Source organism: Leuciscus leuciscus (assembly GCF_965113295.1).
Source record: "Leuciscus leuciscus genome assembly, chromosome: 25".
Taxonomy (NCBI): Eukaryota; Metazoa; Chordata; class Actinopteri; order Cypriniformes; family Leuciscidae; genus Leuciscus; species Leuciscus leuciscus.
The window spans coordinates 14,456,788-14,478,792 of NC_138724.1; the positions used below are offsets into that span (position 1 = coordinate 14,456,788).

A 22,005-nucleotide genomic window follows, 5' to 3' on the forward strand; every position below is an offset into this window, starting at 1 on the left:
CAGGTTTCCAGTTCCAGAGTGGAGCTATGGAGTGTGACTGGATCTCTTTCACCTTCCCTCCACCTCATCATGCCGGTCACAGTGGTGCCTGATCATGGGTCATATGAGAACGGGGGTTGCTGGCTCAGGCCACAGAGGTGTCAGTCAAACTAGAGGTGAGGGCTAAACATTAGGGCACGTAAAGGCAGGCCAATGACAAAGAAAAAAAACTAGTGATTTATTCAAATTGCTACCCAAAATGGAGGACCAAAATCATTAAATGAAACGGACGTTTAACCCTCTAGGGGTCGATGGACAGGTGGATTTTTTTTCTCTCATAACAGCGGGAACATTTTTAAATACCCCACACAGAAACGAGTAATACATCATTTGAAACTGTAAAAGGTCTACTTTTAATTGTGAACACTCACAATAACAACAAACATTTGTGCTTTTGTAATATAAAGAAAACAAACAGGGTGCGCTTTCTGCCGTCTCAGTCTCTGTGAACTTCTTTCTGAAACACGTCACAAAAATGAACGTGTTTCGAAAAATCAGCGAATACTTGCCACACAGACATAAGAGATATGCATTTAGAAAGCTTGAAGTGTCTACTATTAAATTAAGTAATTCATATCAAAAACAAATATTCTCTGTTTATGTAATCCTTATGAAATCTGCCTGGACACATTTGTGAGAAAATCGAGCCGAGAGATCTCATAAAAAGCCAAGTGTCACACAATCATAACAGACAAATATGCATTTGTATGCACTAGATTTGGTATTTGTTCAAAGGTTACATGCAATTTGTAGAATGGTTTGTATTTATTTGTGAAGTATTATCTTGGCTCATTTATTTATATTTGTAAAACACAATACATATTTGTTACTCCAGTGCATTTTCACTCAAACTGACCTTTGTACTTGCACATTGCTTTCTGTTTGTTTGCGAGTCGAGTTTTCCTTTGCGAAGTAGATCGAGTTTGTTTGCAAAATGCTGGATTTGTTTGTTTAATTATGGCACATAATTTGCTCCATACCTATAACCTCGATAAACGACGCATCAAGCTTCATCATTCCTCTGCTTTGCAAGCAAGTTTGGAAGAAGTGCTGTGGCTCAGAAGAAGAACGCGATTGATCCAGTGGAGTATTGAGCAAGTCATTTATTCTTACTTACATTAGTTAACATGTTATTGTTACATAAACTTATACACGTTTGACTAGTTGAGCTATAGCCAGACTAAAATACAGCACTTCCCAGATGATGTGTTTTGACTATCAGTGTCTATTTCATGTGCACAGGTAACAGGTACAGCACTACATCACGTAAACATGGTAAACTTCACCGTAACCAAAAATCAGGCTAGAGTAGCGAAATTTGCTCAGGCTGATATATTGAGAGGCGGCTCAATGCTGAAGAACTTTACTACGACTGGTTTAATTTATAGAACATGACACCCTGCACACCATATAATAACCCAACTATATCATTATGTTCAATAACCCAACTAATCATTATGCGACCAAATGAGAGGGGACTAAAAAATGTCTTTAATTAGCCAATGGCTAGTAAGTTGTATGATTACAGTCGCCTGTAATTCAGTTAGAGGCAAAAATATTGTTTAGTGCAGATATAATTTCATTGCCTGTTGAGCTTTATGCACCATGGTTTGGCTGAGACCGCCCTCTGTTGCTTTCTCTCTCTCTCTCTCTCTCACACACACACACACACACACACTAAATGTGAGAGAAAGAGAGAGCACATGCAGGGCTTGTTGACTGAATTGTCACTGTCTTGATCTGGCCAGCGCTGCGTCGTAATGAAAGTTTATTATTTGCATGAGTTTTAAAGCCTTGCCAATTTAAGCATTCAAGTGCAAGAAGACACGAAAGATTACTCGCGCGCGCTGTATGAGAAGTTTTGTGTACACAAATTGCACATCCGGATTGTTTATTGCTGCTATTGTTTATCTCTGCATCACTAAAAAGAAACCTTTCAAAAATCTTTAAATGTAAAACATATGCAAATTTGTTAGAAATATACTCTTAGTATTCATGTTGGTTTCATATGATTCTGAAAAATATTTATACCATTTTCAAGAAAAGTTTCAATTAAAAATGTCATGTGGTCTAACCAAGTAAAAAGTAAAACATTTTCCTTACACCCTGAATACATGCGAGTAAACATCTTAAATCAATAATCATTATTAATTTTAGTTTTTTTAGTTTTTTAATATATTTCAAGTCAAAAGAATTTTACACAAATATCTTAAATATATTTTAACTCTGCCTTGTCACAAAAAGGTCAAATTATCAGATATTTTAAGAGATTTATTGACTTTACACAGTCGTGTAATAGAAATATTAATTTATGAAGTGTAATTAGGCTTTTTTCTTCATTATGATATAAAATAAAAATAAAAAATTAATACAGAAATTAAAACCATGCTCATAACAGAAGAGGTGCATTTAGCATTTATTATTATTGTGTGTTTTTTTTTATAGTAAATTTATAAATAGGACTACAAATTGACTGAGGAAACAATCCTGAAGCATAATAGTCTCATTAAAATGTCTGCTGTATAATCAAATATAATTTGTGCCAAAACACTTCAGTTTGCTGACATTCGTCTTTGACTACCTTCTCTACATGCCTGACTGGAGCTTTAAAAGAACACAAATATTCAGTACCACACGATAGCGTACGCAAACACATTTCCAAACGTGAATGGTAATTTGCACTTTTGCTAACCCTACGCACATACAGAAAGAGCAAGGAGGAAATGTGTGTGCTGGAGTGGACAGGTTTATAGAGACATCAGTATCAGCACTACGCGAGGCGCAGGAGAGACGGATTGAACTCCCGCAAACGGGCGAGCGGAGAGGGCTGAATTACACCATGAACCTGATCGATCGTGAACTTGAGAAATGTGCTGTCATACTTGCCTCTCAGTCAAACACTGATTCTCTCGCTCCCGCTCTTGCTTTGGGAGAAAAATGAACAGGAAAAAAAACCATTCTAAACTCTGGCGAGGTGCTTTGCTGTCGACATAGGCCTTGCTGTCCTGACTGAAACAGAGCTTCAAAAGTGACTGATTCGATATGTTCTTCATAGGCAACAGTCAAGCATGTACGCCACACAATCGTGCTTCTCGCGACAGGTCATCAGTACATGTCGCTAAGCTAACTACATATTACTCTAAAAATATAATACACACAAAATATTCGTTGTGAGCTCTCTACAGCCACAGACCGTGACAGTATGTTTTCGACCGAAAGAGAGATTTATTTTTGTTGTTGGTCGAATTGAATATTTTAATTTGATCCTCATATTCCCAATTAGATTAAGATTAAGTGAGGGTTAGGTAAAAAAAATTAAAATCTCTGGAAACAAATAATTTAGTAACACTGTTAAATGTAATCTTTAGCAAATCTTAAAATGAATATCTTTTTTTTTAATAAAGATTTGTATCCATAAAAAATAAAAAAAAATAAAAAATAGTACAGAATTTACATTTTTTTAACACTGTGAATCATCAGATCCTTATGTCCAGCCTCTCATCACTGGGCATCACAGGAACTTCCCTCCGCTGGTTCGAGGGCTATCTTACAGGTAGGTCCTTCAGGGTCGCATGGAGAGGCGAGGTATCCAAAGCACATCAAATGACCACAGGGGTTCCCCAGGGTTCAGTTCTTGGTCCCCTCCTCTTCTCCATCTACACCACATCACTGGGACACATCATACAGGCACATGGTTTCTCATACCACTGCTATGCTGATGACACACAGCTCTTCCTCTCATTTCAACCAGATGATCCCACAGTAGCTGCACGGATCTCAAGCTGTCTGGCGGACATCTCGACATGGATGAAGGAACATCACCTGCAGCTCAACCTGGCAAAGACTGAGCTTCTCGTCCTCCCTGCCAATCCGTCTCTACAGCACGACTTCACTATCCAGCTAGAATCATCATCAATCACCCCATCAAGGTCGGTCAGAAATCTTGGAGTAACGTTTGATGACCAGCTGACCTTCACAGATCACATTTCAAAGACAGCTCGATCATGCAGGTTTGCACTGCACAACATCAGGAAGATCAGGCCTTTCCTAACTGAACATGCAACACAACTTCTCGTCCAGGCCCTGGTCATTTCTAGGCTTGACTACTGCAATGCTCTTCTGGCCGGACTTCCATCATGTGCAACCAAACCTCTACAAATGATTCAGAATGCTGCAGCTCGTCTTATCTTCAACGAGCCCAAGAGGGCCCACGTCACTCCTCTGTTCATCTCTCTGCACTGGCTACCTCTCGCTGCTCGCATCAAGTTCAAGGCATTGACGCTTACTTACAGATCTATCACAGGCTCAGCTCCTTCCTACTTTCACTCAATCCTACGGGTCTACATCCGTACCAGACACCTACGATCGGTCAACGAGCGACGTCTCGTGGTTCCATCACAGAAAGCCACAAAATCACTTTCCAGAACATTCTCATTCACAGTTCCATGCTGGTGGAACGCTCTCCCCACCCTCATCCGGAATGCAGAATCCCTGACAACATTAAAAAAACAGCTGAAAACCCATCTCTTCCGTGAGCACTTAACCTTATAAAAAATAAATAAATAATAATAAAAAAAAATTCCTTCCCCTTCCCTTTAAAACCTCACTTGTCGGGTTTATGCTACTCTGAATAATGCCTGAACTTTGTTTTTTGAGCACTACTTGCGTTGTTTTTGCCTCTTCATGATGACTCGCTTAATTTTGTCCTAATCTGTAAGTCGCTTTGGATAAAAGCGTCTGCTAAATGACTAAATGTAAATGTAATATTTTAATATGTTTTAATATTTTAATATATTTATCAGTTGTCTATACCTTGAAAATATTATTGTACAGAACTACAATATTTTAATAGATTTTATTTATATTTTAATTGATATTTTAATTTAAAACAATTATATAATATTTTTATATAATATTTTTATCATATTTTAATGTTTTAATATTTGTATATATTTATCAGTTGTAAAATGTGAATACTATAGTACATAATTATGTTTTACAAATATTTTAATATGATATATATTAAAATATTTGCAAAACATAATTATGTACTATAGTATTTATATTTTACAACTGATAAATATATACAAATATTAAAACATTAAAATATGATAAAATATAAAAATATAATATAAAAACTTTTTTTTTTAATATATTTTTTAATATATTATATATATTCTTCAGTTATATATAATATCCATTAATCAGCAATCACCAATTCAATTAAAATAATTCTTTATTTATTGGTATCTGTCAGTTTTTTTAATATCAATGCCTTCCCAAACATACATATAATAATCATCATTTCCCTCAATTTTGTCTACCATCTTGTGTAAATATTTTCTCTGAAATTGTCACAATCCATTCTGGGATGGTCTCTGTAAAGATACATGTAATGCTATCTCAGAATATAAAAAGGCAGCATAATTGGACCAAAGTAAAATTACACTGTATTATTGTACAATTATGTGTTATATACATGGAATAATGCATGGAATAAAATATTATATAACATTTATTTATTCTTAATTTTAAAGTGGTCATCATTATTTTGTGTATTTGGTTTAATGCAATGCGTTTACGCAGTTTTAGGTTGAAAAAAACGTCATTATTTTACACATACTGTACATTATTGTTGCTCCTCTATGCTCCGCCTTTCTGAAACGCGTCAATTTTCACAAAGCTCATCGTTCTGAAAAGCGCGGTGTGTTCTGATTGGCCAGTGATCCATTGCATTGTGATTGGCCCAAATTCCTTAAGTGTGTGATGGAAATGTCCCGCCCCTTACCATATTTGAAACATCAGCTCCCAAAGCAATAATGACAGGTGAAGATGTCGGTACTACCTTATCAATGCGAGCCCGAATCTGATCCGGAAAATGCAGATGTCCAAACTGATCGAGCAACTTTGCCAGCGCGACTGGACCAGATTGTATCAGATTGGTAAGGTTTTATTTCATTGGGGACATAATTACTGATTGTAATGACTTATACTGTCTTTTTACGCGCCGCGCCGCGCCACGGGTGTGAGAACACTATGTAAACATAAAACCATGTCCGCCGGCGCCGGCGCCAACAATAATACAGCGAGAATAAAAGTAACGCCTTCTTTCTTTGCATTTACATTTGAAACTCTGCCCCACACACAGTGACGTAGATTTGTGGAGGTGTGTTTGAACGAAGCGTTTTAGGAAGGCGTGGCTGAGCCTTAACTTTTATAAAGAATATCTCTTTAGGTTTGACACTTTGAGCTTAGTAACTATGCAGTTCTTATACTTGCACAAACAGCTACATAACACTAAAGAAAAAGGAAAACAAGAAATCGCATCATATGACCCCTTTAAGAGGATTTTGTATTTGGATTATTTTCATCTTCCAGGTTTTCGCTTTGAACTCCTATTTTAGCTCGAATCTGGGCAGGATCTGAACATAAACTCATAATTACCCATGATTTGCAAAGCACTGATGAAAACACAAGGCAGCAGGATGGAGTGGCCAAGCATGTGTTCATATGGACACGTACACCTTGGCTTCACAAGAAGCTGAACTCTGGCAGTGAGTCTCCAACACCAAGAGGTTGAGAAGGCATCAAGTTGGTCTCTGAGGAAATCACTTTTAGAAAAAGCAATCAAGGAGCACAAAGCTGTACCACAAGCGCCTTCAAGCCTCCACATAAATCAACCTCACTCACGGTAGCATTAACGGCTTCACGTTACTGACCTCAGTAAACTTCAGCCAGGGTCTCGGCCTTTAAAAAATAACTAAAGGGCAAACAAGAACCAGAACCGATCGCTGCTTTGACAGAGATCTCAGTTGCATGTGACTCTCAAAAACACCATTGCATTAGTAATCCAACCCATAGTAGTGGGAAAGGCATTACTGTTGATTTAAAAAAATCATTATTGGCATGAGCCAGTGAGAAATAGACCTGTCTGAATCTGCTTGCAAAAGCTTGATCAAAGCCATTATGTTTCTTGATAGGAATACTTTTTTTTAAAGGAAACTTACAGCTTTAACAAAAAATAAATAAATAAGTCTGTAAAATAACAAAATCACACAGCATATATAAGATATTTCCAAGAGCAGTAATAGCAATCTATCAAGTGCAGTCAAGGCTTTTAAACCTGCTCTTTGGGTTCTGATAATGGCATGGTTATATAGTTGATCATACAGCACAGCTGATTCACACTCACTGCAGCAGGAATGGAAATAAAATGATAGACTGGAAGATTCTTTGGCATGGAAGCTTGTTTTGGTATTAAGAGTAAAAAAAAAAAAAAAAAAAAAAAAAAAATTATATATATATATATATATATATATATATAAATATATATATATATAAATATATATATATATATATATATATATATATATATATATATATATGGCAACAGTGAATTTATTTTTTGTAACAATGACCATTTCTCATAACTGCGACTTTATATCATGGAACTTGATTTGCCATGACTTTTATCTCACAATTGCGACATTTCCTGTAATTGTGGCTTTTAACACAGAATGTGACTTTAAATCACACAAGTATGACTTAATTTCTTGTAATTGTGGCTTTATATCTTCTCATAATGTGACTCTCTCAAATGATTTTGACTTTGAATCTCATAATTGCAACTTATTTTTTTGTAATTTTGTCTTCATATCTCAGAATGTGCCCATCTCAAAAGTCTGAGATAAAATGTCACAATTGTGACTTAATTTCTTGTAATTGTGGCTTTATATCTCAGCGTGACTTCATATCTCAAGGTTCTGAGTTTAAATCTCACAATTGTGGCTTAATTTCTTGTGATTGTGGCTTTATATCTCAGAATGTGACTTTAAATCTTAAAATTGTGACTTCATTTCCTGTAATAGTGTCTTAATATCTCAATATCTCAGAAAGCGACTTTAAATCTCTAAAAGTCTTAAATCTTTAAAAGTTAGTGAACCATGAGCTGAAAGATGATAGCCTTTGATAATTCATCATGCCACAAAGTCCCACAGAGTATTTGGCATATTTAGCACCAAAAAAAAAAGTAACAATGTTATGTAAATATCCAGTTAAATTTTTTAATTTTTTTATGTGAGTGAATAAAAACTATGATTTTATTTTATTTAATGAGTTCTAGAGCGTTTTTGGTATAAGGCATAAAGTATGTATACATATAATTCATACCTAAAGTAGAAATATTGTGGGACAAGTTCACATTGTAAGTTTAATATTTTTGGTTAGGGGTGTTCTAATTCCTGTCCCGATATATGAGCACTAGCAAACTCCTAGCACAGCTCCAAGGTCCCTCAGTCTTCAAGGTTGGCAATGCCCAATAAAGCAGTCTCAAATTATTAATAATGCATAATAATTCTTTCTAAGCAGTCTTTTGAGAATTGTCTGCTTTTATTTGTGTCATAAGCAAATAGGGCAGACTGATTTCCAGTGACCGCTGCGAATGTCAAAAGTTGGATGCTGATCTAAGACACATATCTCTTACATCCCCTGCTTCTAAACATAATAAAGAGAGCGGCTGATCTCAGATCAGCGGGAAAGAGCACGCTCCACTGACAATGTCAGGTAAAAAGCAAGCAAGCAAAAGCTAAAAACAATTGTCATAGCCAGCAGACAAACCTCAGCACAGGAAAGGGATAAAGAAGATTAAAAAAAACAAAAACAACAACAAAAGCTAAGCATAAAATATCTGCTGAATCTCAGAGAGATTCTTTATTTGAAAAGCACACCATTAATCTCACAGGATTTACCAGGAGGATGTGTCACTTTAGTGCTAAATTTATAAACTTGAGTTTATAAAATTAATGAAAGAGCATAAATGTATCGCAATATTATCTAATTCATTAAACTGCAACTAAGCATCTTAAAAATACTTGAAATATTTCATTTTTTCACCAAAGAAAATACAAATATATATATATATATATATATATATATATATATATATATATATTAGGGCTATCAATCGTTTAAAAAATTTAATCGCGATTAATCGCATGATTGTCATGAGTTAACTCGCGATTAATCACAATTCATCGCACATTTTTTATTTGTTCTAAATGTACCTTAAATTAAAACTTTTCAGGTTTGTAATACTCTAAATCAACATGGGCATGGATAAATATGGATGCTTTATGCAAATGTATGTTTATTATTGAAACCATAGTCAACATAGAGCATGAAGACGAGACATGTTTCAAAGGTCATAGATGTTTTTCAAAGAATTTGTTCATGTCTATTAGACACATGTAGAAAGAACAAAGAAATACCAGGTTCCCATTACTTCTCTTTCTTTGCACTGAGCAATTTACTAACACAAACATGTTTAGATTTTTGCATGACAGGGCAGCTCTTCTGAAAATGCTAAATGTACATTTATTATTAATTATTACATTAGTTTGTCTCTCTCTGTGCCCATTTTAATGAAGCTAAATTCTGAATAAAACTGTTTTCTTTGGTATATTTTACTGTTTGTTTTGTCAAACAACGGAATGAATATGAAATAGTGACTGAAACGCGACCCATTAAGACATAACCAGCTCTCCCTTCCAAGACGTTAATCTGCAAAAAAAACCCTGATAATCGAGCCGTCGTCTGATGAAATCAAATACACATAAGATAAAGACAATATTTGTGTTGTGATTTCGGCTATACTTGCATGTAAAATTAGAGAAGCAACATAATATCTGTGTTTAACTGAATTAAAGCGCTGCTCCTCTCTGCCGCGCGCGCACGCGAGAGAGAGAGAGAGAGAGAGAGAGAGAGAGAGAGAGAGAGAGAGAGAGAGAGAGAGAGAGAGGTGCGCGCGCGTGCTGGGAGAGCAGTACCGGTGATTCTCAGAAACTAAATAAGGTTTGGGCACTTTTTTGAAGGGAAAAAAATCGCTAAAGGGGTCTGCAATGTCGCTAAGTTGGCAACACTGTGTATCTCCATTTCTCCAACTAGGGGTTGGGCCACGGGTCAAACAGAAAACACGCGCTGCGTTAATCGCCCGTTAAAAAAATTAGTGCCGTTAATATGATTTTGCGTTAACGCGTTATTAACGCGCTAACTTTGACAGCACTATTTTTAAATTTTTTTTTGGGGTGAAAAAATGAAATATTTCAAGTATATATACATATAATGCATCAATCTCAAAATAAATAGTCAAGGGGTCTCTGAGGTCTTTTTCATCTTCTTGAGGCTAGATGTCAGTAATTCACCCATAATGCTCTAGGCTTAAGGTCTCGTTCTATAGATACAATTGAGGAAGGGCATTAAAAAGATGTACAGATTTAGTTTTTTACAAAAATTTAAAAATCTAGTTTATAAATATTAAATTAAATTAAATTAAAAGGGCAGCCTACCAAAACATTAGAAAATCATTTTCATTTTTAGAAAGTATTTAACAATTAATAGCATATAATTTCCCATAATCAATAGAAAATTATTATTCTTTTTTCATTCTCCATTTTTTCCTCCGTCAACTATCTTTTGTAATGAAAAACATACAAGATACAACAGAAAGTATGAATATTTTGGGCAGTCCACATGCACACCAGTATAATGTTCCGGTCAGGAAGCCCAAGTGCCAGCACATGCTAATAATATCCCACACATTGGATGTCTTGCCCCTGCACTGAGACTGCCAGCTCTGCAAATGCCCCCTGAAGTTTGCAACTACAACCATCCGCCCACGTGGCAGCCCACCAGTGAGTGTGCTAGACTACATCATCTCTGTAATATCTGCTGTTTGATCACAACAAACAAGGTGTGAGATGTTAAAACTGGTCTTGGGTGGGATCTTTGTAAGTAGCAAAGACATGTGAAATCATTCAAAAGTGTTGGGTCAGTCAGATTTTTTTTATAGAAATGAACAGCTGTATTCACCAAGCGCACATTAAATTGATCAACAGTGACAGTACATGTTTACATTATTACAAAAGATTTGTTTAAAATAAATGCTGCTCTTTTGAACTTTCTATTCATCAAAGAATCTTGTTTCCAAAAAAACTAGTACAACTGTTTTCTGCGGTGGCGCAATGCTGCCACACATATTTTTCCTACTCAAATATGTCATAATAACGAGATGTTATGTTATTTAAACAAATATATATTTTCTCGTAATAACGAGATGCTGTCATTAAAACAAATTTTTTTGTTGTTAAAATGAAGTATTTTCTCGTATTAACAAGATGCCGTTAAAACTGTTTTTTCGTAATAACAAGATAGTGTCGTTAAAACAACATTTTTCTCATTAAAATATATTTTCTCATATAATGAGATCACGTTAAAACAAATTTTTTTCATATTAACAAGATAGTGTAATTAAAACAAATTTTTTCTCGATAAAATAATATATATTCTCTCATAATAACGAGATGTCGTTAAAACAAAAATGTTCTCATTAAAATTATATATTTCTCATATAATGAGATCACGTTAAAACAAGTTTTTTTCATATTAACAAGATAGTGTAATTAAAACAAAAATTTTCTCGAAAAAATTATATATATTCTCTCATAATAACGAGATGTCGTTAAAACAAAAATGTTCTCATTAAAATTATATTTTTTTTCTCATAATAACGAGATGTCGTTAAAACAAAAATTTTCTCGTTAAAATTATAGATATTTTCTCATAATAACGAGATGTCGTTAAAACAATGTTTTATCGTAATAACGAGATAATGTGTCAATGAAACAAAAAGAAATTCTCTTTAAAATAATATATTTTCTCATAATAACAATAACATTTTCTTGTAATAATGTAATAATGAGAAGTCATTAAAACAATGTTTTTTCATAATAACGAGATAGTGTCATTAAAACATTTTCTCTCAAAAAAATCCTGTCGTCACTGGCGAGCAATGAATTCTTAGGTAAGCAAGGCTGCGAAGGATCCATCTCTTGTATCCTTCATTTCACGGGAAACGAAGGACGCATTTGGAGAAAACATTTGAAGAAGCCTTCAAATTAGTGACGCGGTGACGCAATCGGGTTTCGAAGGATGCAGCCTCTGAATTGGGACGCAGCTACAGACAGAAGAGCGCACATCACGTGCAGTTCGAGCATACAGAAACATTCAGGAGCACAGAGACTTATTGTCAAGCGTTGTTCTGTGATTTATCAATTAAATAGCTTATAAACTGAAAAGTGCTGGCATATACAGTATTGCTCTCTGTTTTTGAACTAAAACCCACAGCTTCACTATTACTGCTGCACAGGTAGGTTTCATTCACACACACAATCGCTCTCTCACTAATGCATTCAAATCTTACTGTGCTACTTCATCTGTATCTGATTTAGAACAAGCAGGAATCTGTAATATACAACGACCCATAGACAAAACAACTGAAAAATAAGTTATGTCAGAGCAATAGCGTGGGGGCAGCGTTCTGACATTTGCTGCAGCTGTGCACAAGGCGACCCGAGTTTGAATCTCGGCTCGAGGTTCACAAACTTTAGCATCTAGTTGAAAATTGCGGCCTGTTGCAAAGCATTCCCATCTCTTGTGTTTTTATTAACGACATCATCAGCGATTAGATGACGTTGACTCGACTTCAAACTCCTAAAAGTCGACTTCAAAAATAGGTCGTTCAACCCCTACGACGCGCGGACTGTGATAAAGGCCTATTTCCCACGTTGTCAAGCCACGTAAAAAAATACATCCTTTTAATAATATAATATCTAGTTATAACAGGAAAAGCATATTGTTTTAATGGCAACATCTCATTACGAGAAAATATGTTGTTTTAACAAGAAAAAAATATTGTTTTATCGACATCTCGTTATTACAAGAAAATATTTAATTTAAAAGACAGAGATTTAACATTTGAGAAGGAACATTTGACTGAAGACTAGAGCTGAAAATTTAGATTTGATCACAGGAATAAATTTCATTTAATTAAATATATTAAAACTTGCAATAATATTACACAATGCAGCCTTGGAGAGCAAGAGAAAGTCAACGTAAACTTGTTGTGCGGCCAAGTTTGTGGTGTGCGATCTCTTTTAAAGCCTAACCATAAAATTTACCGGTAAGCCATTTTATAACTTTTTCAATAAACCAATTGAAGTCGAAATGCTGGGGAATTAACTATAAAATCGTACATCTCTAGGACCACGCATACTCGCATATACACACACACACATTTTTAAAAGTAGGTTTAGAAGGAACACGCCGACTTTTTGGGACTTTAGCTTATTCACCGTATCCCCCAGAGTTAGATAAGTCCATACATACCCTTCTTATCTCCGTGCGTGCCGTAACTGTCTGACGCACCCACCGCTAGCCTAGCTTAGCACAAAGACTGGAGGTAAATGGCTCCAGCTAGCATACTGCTCCCAATAAGTGACAAAATAACATTTTCCTATTTACATGTTGTGATTTGTATAGTCACAGCGTGTACAAAAAACAAGGTCACATGAGACAGCCATATTCTAACCGTATACATACTGGGAACTATATTCTCAGAAGGCGAAGCACTGCTACTTCTGCGTAGTGATTTACTCCAACTCTGAGCGAACTCTCTGCTCCTCACCACGGGGCTTCTCAGGTGCTGCGAGCAAATCACTCCGCCCAAGTAGCAGTGGGGGATACGGTGAATAATCTAAAGTCTTAGTAAAGCTAAGCTAAAAATTAAAATAAAGAATAGAATGAGCTGTCATTTTGGCATGTTTATATTATTAGCTTAGTTCCAATAAGGCTTAAACTGACATCAAACCATGCGGACATATCCTCTGTATCATTCTGTACATGCTTCAGATGTGAGTCACTTCAGAAACATGACGTGACGTGACTGTGCTCTCGCTTTCTTTACTCACAGTTACAGGAAACATAGCTGCTGATATGCCGGTGGGGTGAAACTGTCACAAACAAAGTGTCCCGGAATTGGCCATGACCTTGCGCATTCTATGGAAATCTGTGCAATTTCGATCAGTTTCTGTCATAAATGATTTGTGGATAATATCACTCAGCAAATTTAGTGAAAAGTGCCGTTAACAGAAAGCATGTTCTAACAGTAATGATACCTGACATAAATAGCCCAGAAAGCACAAAACTTTTTACGACATTTTCAGAACATTGTATTTTGATTGCTGTTAGGTTGTCACAGCACACAGTAAAAAAATTTAATAAAAAAAACACACACCTAAGATAACCTAAAACACTTAAAAATGCCATGGGGTGACAAAAAGTTTTACTTCTAAGTGATTGTATTAAATCGCTTAAAATTGTTCTTGATACCACACCTAAAATAAAAAAATGACGTAAACAAAACTTAGAATGTAGTTTATATATCTGGATTGCAAAAAATGTATACCATGCGTAAACATAAAAATGCGAAATTGCTATGCGATTGGATACAATCACAAACAATCAGAATTAGAGCTGCCTGATTCTGGATAAATTGAGAATCACATTTTTTGTGTTTGTTTCAAACAGAGATCATGATTCTCCCACAATTCTGAACGGACAACTAAACTTCTTGTTCTGACAAAACGTTAATTTAAATAAGTCTATTTAAAATGTAAAAAAATCAGGTTGAATGAATGATTCAATGACTTACTGGATGAATCATTTTTTTTTATTTAATTTTTTTTATCTCTTGAATGATTCAATGACAAATACATTTTTGAACAGCCACTTGTCGCCATCTACTGGTGTAACAATGTAATTGATACTTTCAAAAGGCGATTTACTCTATTTTGATCGCCAACATAGTCATCAGTGTTTAAATCTGTACAATAAACTTTTATCCCACCATTACTTCTGTGATAATATGAATATTTGTAACAGAAATTTGTGGTTTCATAGCTAAACATGACCACAGCTCTCTCTGGCTCAGTGGCAGTTCCAACACAGATCTGAATGTTCGCTGTGATCGTACTTGTTAAAAGGCTTATAATAGCAAATACATTTTAATATTATATGCAACAAAATGTTTGTTATATTATGAAAACATAACGTTAAACATGTAACATTAAAAACCCAAAACTTCATTAACTTTCCCCGCCACTGACAGAATTTTCAGCTTATTATACGGTAGGGGGCGCTATTACACCTCTTCTGAAAGAGTATCTCTTGATCCAAACACAGACGAAGAAGAAGCAGAAATAAGCGATTTCATGCATATGAAAATAAATAACGCGATCATCAAAATTAAACAGCATATAAATCAAAACTGCCTAATGTTACTTAATGAAATGTCATTGAATTAAATGACCCAGGAAGATCTATAGGACCGTGAAGCTTTGGGGTGTTGATGGACTCGATCTACTCCATCTATGTTTTGACCTTCGTTCTGAATCTGATCTGGATGTAGTCTTTGACAAAAACATGAATTTCTCATCTTTTTGCTCAAAATGTTGCTTAAAAAAAAAAAATTTAACTAACCCACATTCAAGTGTTAAAAAGCTAAAATAAAGCTAAAATAAAACAGGTTTTTTTTGTTTAAAAGCATAGGGTCTGTTCGTTCTTTTGATATATTGCATGTTCAGATTTTCATACAACAAAATATTCTGGGGGCCATTAAAAATGTTGTGAAAATTATCGAAAATGCTGGCTCTGGCTGGCAACTTTTTTCTAAAACGCTGGCGGTGGAAGAGTTAAATACGTAGAAAAAAGTTTCACAACATTTAGCAGGGCTGTTATCACAGGTGTGTCACCTGACAAAGTGAGTCGTGAGAGGCAGAATGCTCTGTGCTGACATCCCAGAAACACACTCACACAATGACACACTTGAGAGATTGTACGGACCATCTGTCTCACACACACACACACACACACACACACACACACACACACACACACACACACACACACACACACACACACACACACACACACACACACACACACACATACAGGCATGGCTTGTGGACAGTGTGACGGCTGCCATAATTAAGCTTATGGTGTTTGTCAACTTTCCCTGCATGAAGCAGAGCATCGCACAGTGGCCGTCCACGGTGAGTCACGCTACCCAGACGGGACAGCAGCGTCGACTGCCAAAAAACCCAGTCAGCACCATAAAGGTCTGGGTGCTCTACACTCCCAGCATGCAGTGCGGCTGCCAGATGATTTTTAAAGCCACATTTGCACACTAACCACTGAGGAACACAAATACACCCACTGAAACCTGGCATTTAAAAATATGGTGTGAAGTAGTCGAGAAACCAACCTCCTGCGGTAAACATCCGGTATTTGAAATTTTTTTTTTTGGCACACACATACTGTATACACTCTTAGAAAAAAAAGGTTCAATGGGGTTTAATATAGAACTGAAGGGTTATATGGCAAAAGGGTTCTATATGAAGAAATGTCTTAAATGATGGCAAAATATTTACGTTTAACAGGTTATTTCAAATCTTTCTAGTGATAAAGCATGAATACGAGCTCCTAAAATTTAATTAAAATACATAACTATTAATTAAAACTAAGAAGCAGCGCCTGACCCTTTAAGCTTCTACATGGAACCTCTTCTTCTAAGAGTGTAGGAGAGGTTTGAAAAGTAAGGTGACATTACGGCATGAGTCTAGTTTGCACTATGTCCCTATGATTGGTCAATTTACATGGTGTTCTGATGGCTTCTTCCTGTCTAAGTTGTCTAGACTTTGTGCTGATAGTCAATAACTCAGTGAGAACAGAATTACACAAGCAGAAAACATTTTTGATCCAAAAATCTTAAAATGATGCAACAGGATGATATGGATCACAAAGGCATGCTAGTCAAAAACAAAAAAATGCTATGAATGGCAGTAACCAATCCAATTATAGAAAAGCGTAACGGTTTTGAAAGCTAAAACTTCTGTAACAAACAATTTATAGATTCCTGTCCGTCTCAGAATAGTGTTGTTGCACAGTAGCACTTTCATGTCATTCGTTTGATTTATTTTATCTTTCAAGATATAATTTTGGTTTTGTCTGAGTTTCCATTAGAAATCTTATAAATAAATCTAACATTTCAAGCCAAAAAATAAATAAAAATCGTTCTCAGTGCTCCCAGGTTTTTTTTTAACCGAAACACAATAGGTAAACAAGCCTCAATGATCCAGTTCTGCATTACAACCCATTTCAGCATGCCAACATATTATAAACAAATTCCTTTAGAGTACTACTTTATGTCAGATGCAATAAAGATTAAAATCTCGGCTACTTTAGATACTGCTACTATTGTTTATAAGACATGTTGAGGCTTATTTTTACCTCACCCCTGCCAAGCTTCAAATGAATTCCTAGAATTCCAGTTAAAAGTCAGTATCGTTGATCTAAGTGAGAGTATGCTGCTCTTCCTGATTTTTTGGATATCTGAATATTTCTCTCCCAGCCTGGCGCATGTTTCGTCAGAATCCTTTATCCGATAATAACTGAAAGTGGCACAGTGACAAGAGCGCAAACAAAGAGAGACTGTCAAAATGTTACGTTAGAGAAGCGCAAACTAGGAAACAGTTGCACTGGAAATGTTTCATTTCAGACTAAAATGTCATATTATGCCTCTACATTCAATATCATCATGTTTTTCAAATGATTCGTTCTTGTGTGTGAATACACACTTTGACAGCAAACTAAAGGAGGACCAAAAGACTCCATTTAGGCCTTATCCACACTAATACATTTTCTTTTTCTCTCCATTTTGGCCTTCCGTCCACACTGAGACTGCGTTTTTATTAATGAAAACTAAGCTTTTTGAAAATGCTCTCCAAAGTGGATAAATTTGAAAACACAGTTTTCGCGTTGTAGCATCAGTGAATGGTGAGATCTTTTGCTAAATCAAATGATCTTATCAGAAGAATTGCGCAGAAGGTTGTATGCATGAGCGGTCAGGTGAATTTAGCGTATTCAGGTGTTTTCCAAAAGTTTCTCCTCCACACTGAAACGTCGGAAAAAAACGCCTGAAAACGCTAGTGTGGACGGAGAGCGTTTTTTAAACGAAAACGGCGTTTTCAAATGTATCCGGATTAATGTAGTTGGTCCTAAGGTCCATCTATGCCTTAGGGAAGTGCATAGATGGATTAAAAAAAGAAAAGAAAAAAGTAAGCAAAATAAATGTTTTTATTAAAAAAGACTCATTTTATCATTTTATTCTTAGGGGTGTTCAAAAGGAAAACCCGCTCACAAACAGACTAAGGGCAATATTTTAACGATCGAAGCACATGGTCTAAAGTGCAGGGCACAAGTTCACATAGAATCCACTTTTGCTAGTTTAACAACGGGAAAAATAGTTGGCACGCCAGGCACGTGGTCTAAAAGGGTTGTCCCCTATCTCTTAATGAGTAATGGATGTGTTTTGGGATTTACATGCAATAAACCAATCAGAGTCTCATCTCCTATTCCCTTTAAATGCCAGTTGCACTCGTGCCATGGCGTAAACAATTAAATTTTTTTGTTTTCTGTTGCCTCAAAATAGCAACGCGTCAACAATGCGCCAGAACACACCTCGTTTTCAGACCAGCACGCCCATGGGCGCACAAATTGGCGCAAATGCATTTGCTATTTAAACAACGTGGCGCAGGACGTATAACTGCGCCGGGCTGAAACTAGCAAAACACACTCAAGATAGGGCCCAAAATGTCAATATCCTAGTGCTGTCAATCAATGAATTGCACCTAAAGTAAAAGTTATATTTTTTTGTTATAGTGTTTATATAATATATGCGTGTGTTACACACATACAATATATTATACAAACACAAACTTTTATGGTAGATGCGATTAATCGATTTAACAGCCCTACTATATACTCACTACTAAAAAGCATTATTTTTTTTATTTGGGTTAGTCTTATATCACTAAAGTCAATGAGAAGTCACAAATTACACAGATGCGGAAACGTGCGTGTGCGTGTTTCTGTGCAGTATCACATGTGTGCCAGCAGTTTCTTACCCTTCTTGGTTGTCCTCTTCGTCCAGATTGGAAAGTAGCTGGGATCCGGCCAGCGAGAGGTCCAGGGCAGCAAGAGGAAGGTCCCTGTAGGCGAAGCTGACCAGCTGCACTGGAGCCATGCACTGGCCTTCATCCTCCACCTGCTGAGAGATCACCTCCAGATCCGGCACTGCCGCCTGCTGAGGGGGCCTGGGGACACATGGGGGACACTACTCTGTTGTCTTCTTACATTAACTGTCTTCAACAAGTTACCATAAAGAAATGACCTGGATTAGGCCCACCACAAAGACTTTTCATATTGGAACCACAGACTAAATGAAACCTAACTATCATCACAGATGGGTACTGAAAAGTCAACATGAAAACAAAACTGTTAGTCTTTACTTTCTTTATACAATTTTCTGGTCTTATTGTGAAATGCTTTATCAGTGCAATGACTCAACATAATCTTTCACTGAAATGTTTTTCAACCCCCGACCCCTTTAACCAACAACAGAAACTATTCATTCACTTCAAATTATTTCCGATCAATGCATTGGAAAGTTATTCATTTTAAAGAATCGGTTCATTTAGATGATATATGTAAATCAAGCAGTGTACTTTTGTGAACTGTTTCCAAGGACCATCCGAAAGAACTGGATGCAGAAGTCCTGAATTTTTGGCAGCAAATATTTGGTTAACCGCAGCTGTTTGCACTGGAAACTTACACTCATTTTAGTTTGTGTAAATCAAGCAGTGTACTTTGTGAAGTCCTATCACATGGGCTCTCCATAAAAAACGATTCACTAAAATGAGTCACTGATTCAGTGAGTCCCAGAGTAGAAGTCCTGAATTTGTGGTAGCAAAATATTTGGTTAACCGGAGTTGTTTGCACTGGAAAGTTACACTCATTTTGGTTAATTGGTTTGTTTAAATGGTTCATGTAAATATTGCAGTTTACTTTAGCGTATTGCTTCATTCACATGGATCATCTGGAAGAATTGATTCACTAAAATAATAAGCAGTTAAGCAGTTATTTGCACTGGAAATGTACATATTTCAGTAAATTAGTTTGTTTTGATAAGGTGCAGTTGGTTCGCAACATGGTTAATGTAAATCAAACAGTTTACTTTTGTGAACTGATTGATTTGCATGAATCTTCTGAACAAACCAAATGAGTCACTGATTCATTAAGGCCCTACATAAAAGTCCCTGTGAGGAATTTTACATGTTTTCTGTAGCATGACATTGTTGTATATTACTTACAGAATGAAATGTTTTGTGCCAAATAAATATTGCTTTGAAAGCCTATAGTGTTGATATTTGATTGTTTCATTTGTAAATGTCGCAATATGGAAGCAAAATTAGTTGTTTCATGTTGACTTTAAACAGCAAACAATGGCAGGCCACATAATAAGTAGTATACTGTATAAAAACAGAAAATAAGGCAAGTCTTATGGAAAACCGACATGTCCGCTGGTGTGTTAAGGCGAAGCGCACCAAAGTATAACACGGGGAACAGTATACATGGTACAAATGAGAAAGAGAAAATAATAATAATAATCACAATGCAGGAGAGGTCAGGGATGAGGAATGTGTTTTATTCCGACAATGCATGATGTATGAGACACGAACACAATGAACGACCAGCAACAGAAGAGGGAAGTGAATCAGAGACCCAGAATCCCATTATTGAGACGTATTCCCGCAGATTACTGACTGATGCGATTCTAAGACAGACGAGAAGCAGATTGAGGAATCTCCAAAAGGGCATGGCCACAAATAGCAGAAGTGGAATATGGAAATGCATTCGAAACCTCAATGGCTACATAAGTAATGCATGAAAGAAGATTAAGTTGTGGCCAGCGTCCCACGTGTCGAGATTGATTCCTTAACCCAGAATATTCATCATGGTCGGAGCATCATGCGTTGCGTTCTACAATAATGAGGTGTCGAGAGAATTTCAAAGCACAATATTGTGGCAAAACAACAAAGTCCCACAGTTGGATGTCATGGCTGGTTCTACCCGGTTTTGTCTTTGATTTATTGGATTTAGTGTGCTGATTCATCTCACGTTTGCAGTTTGGGATTGCTGTTCTCAATCTCAGCGCAAACAAGGCAATGAATATATACTTCTGCAATGCTCACAGTTGCTTTTGATATCGAACTTTAGTGAGGTAACTTACCAAATAGTTCACACAAATATGTTTTGATACACGTGAGGTTGAGTAAAAGTGTAAATCTTTGGGTGAACTACACCTTCAATTGCAGTGTAGAACAAAGAGGTCATGAAAACTAGCCAGACAGGGAGATCCTTACAAAATAAACGGCAATGTGATAATTGTAATCATAACGTATGCTCATAACTGGAATCGATCCCCGCGACCCTTAAGATGACTTAATCAAGGGCAGAAGAAAGGACAGAGATGGGAAGAAACCTGGGTTTTGGCTTCTGTCCCAGCCGTGCCGGATGAGAGGTGATGAATTATGCCAGTGCAAAGAAAAGAAAAAAATGCGGTGAACAAAAAAGGAAGCATGTAATAGTACAGATTCTCAGGAGAATAAAGAAGCATTGCCACTGTGAATACAGGGTCAATAGAGAGAGGCTGCATGTACGTGTGGATCGCCATTATAAGACAGTGATATAATGCTGGGAAGTGTTTCTGTTACTGTTGCCCATCCCGATCTTTAAAACATTAATGGCTGTGTGGACCCAAACGTACTGTAATTTCCCCAGAAAATCTTCTGCTTTTCTTTTATCTCCGTGTTTGTTGTGTTTTGAGCAAACAATGCATCAAACTTGAATGAATGATGAATAATTGGGTGAATCTGAAGAAATCTGTCTGAGACGTGGTATAATTGATAATATATAATTTAACAAGAAATATATAAAGATAATACACACTGACATTTTTATGACAAATTGCTGCACCGTAATGTAAAAAAAGTAGAAAAAATGTTGAATTGTCAAATCGATTAATCGCACCTAACAAACGTTTTTGTTTATATAATATGTGTGTGTATATATATACACTCACCTAAAGGATTATTAGGAACACCATACTAATACTGTGTTTGACCCCCTTTCGCCTTCAGAACTGCCTTAATTCTACGTGGCATTGATTCAACA

The 22,005-nt window shown here is 36.1% G+C and overlaps 1 protein-coding gene across 2 annotated transcripts in view; it reads right to left on the minus strand.

The window, feature by feature from the left end:
* Positions 1 to 22,005, minus strand: part of tmem266 (transmembrane protein 266) — a 76,251-nt gene that overhangs the window by 31,397 nt on the left and 22,849 nt on the right. Inside the window, exon 3 of one of the 2 annotated variants that reach the window (XM_082159841.1) lies at positions 18,897 to 19,085. The exons of the other annotated variant lie outside the window; for it this stretch is intronic. Within the exon in view, the coding sequence (XP_082015967.1) occupies positions 18,897 to 19,085 (189 nt within the window). The remainder of the gene's footprint in view (positions 1 to 18,896; positions 19,086 to 22,005) is intronic. 2 annotated transcript variants of the gene reach the window in all.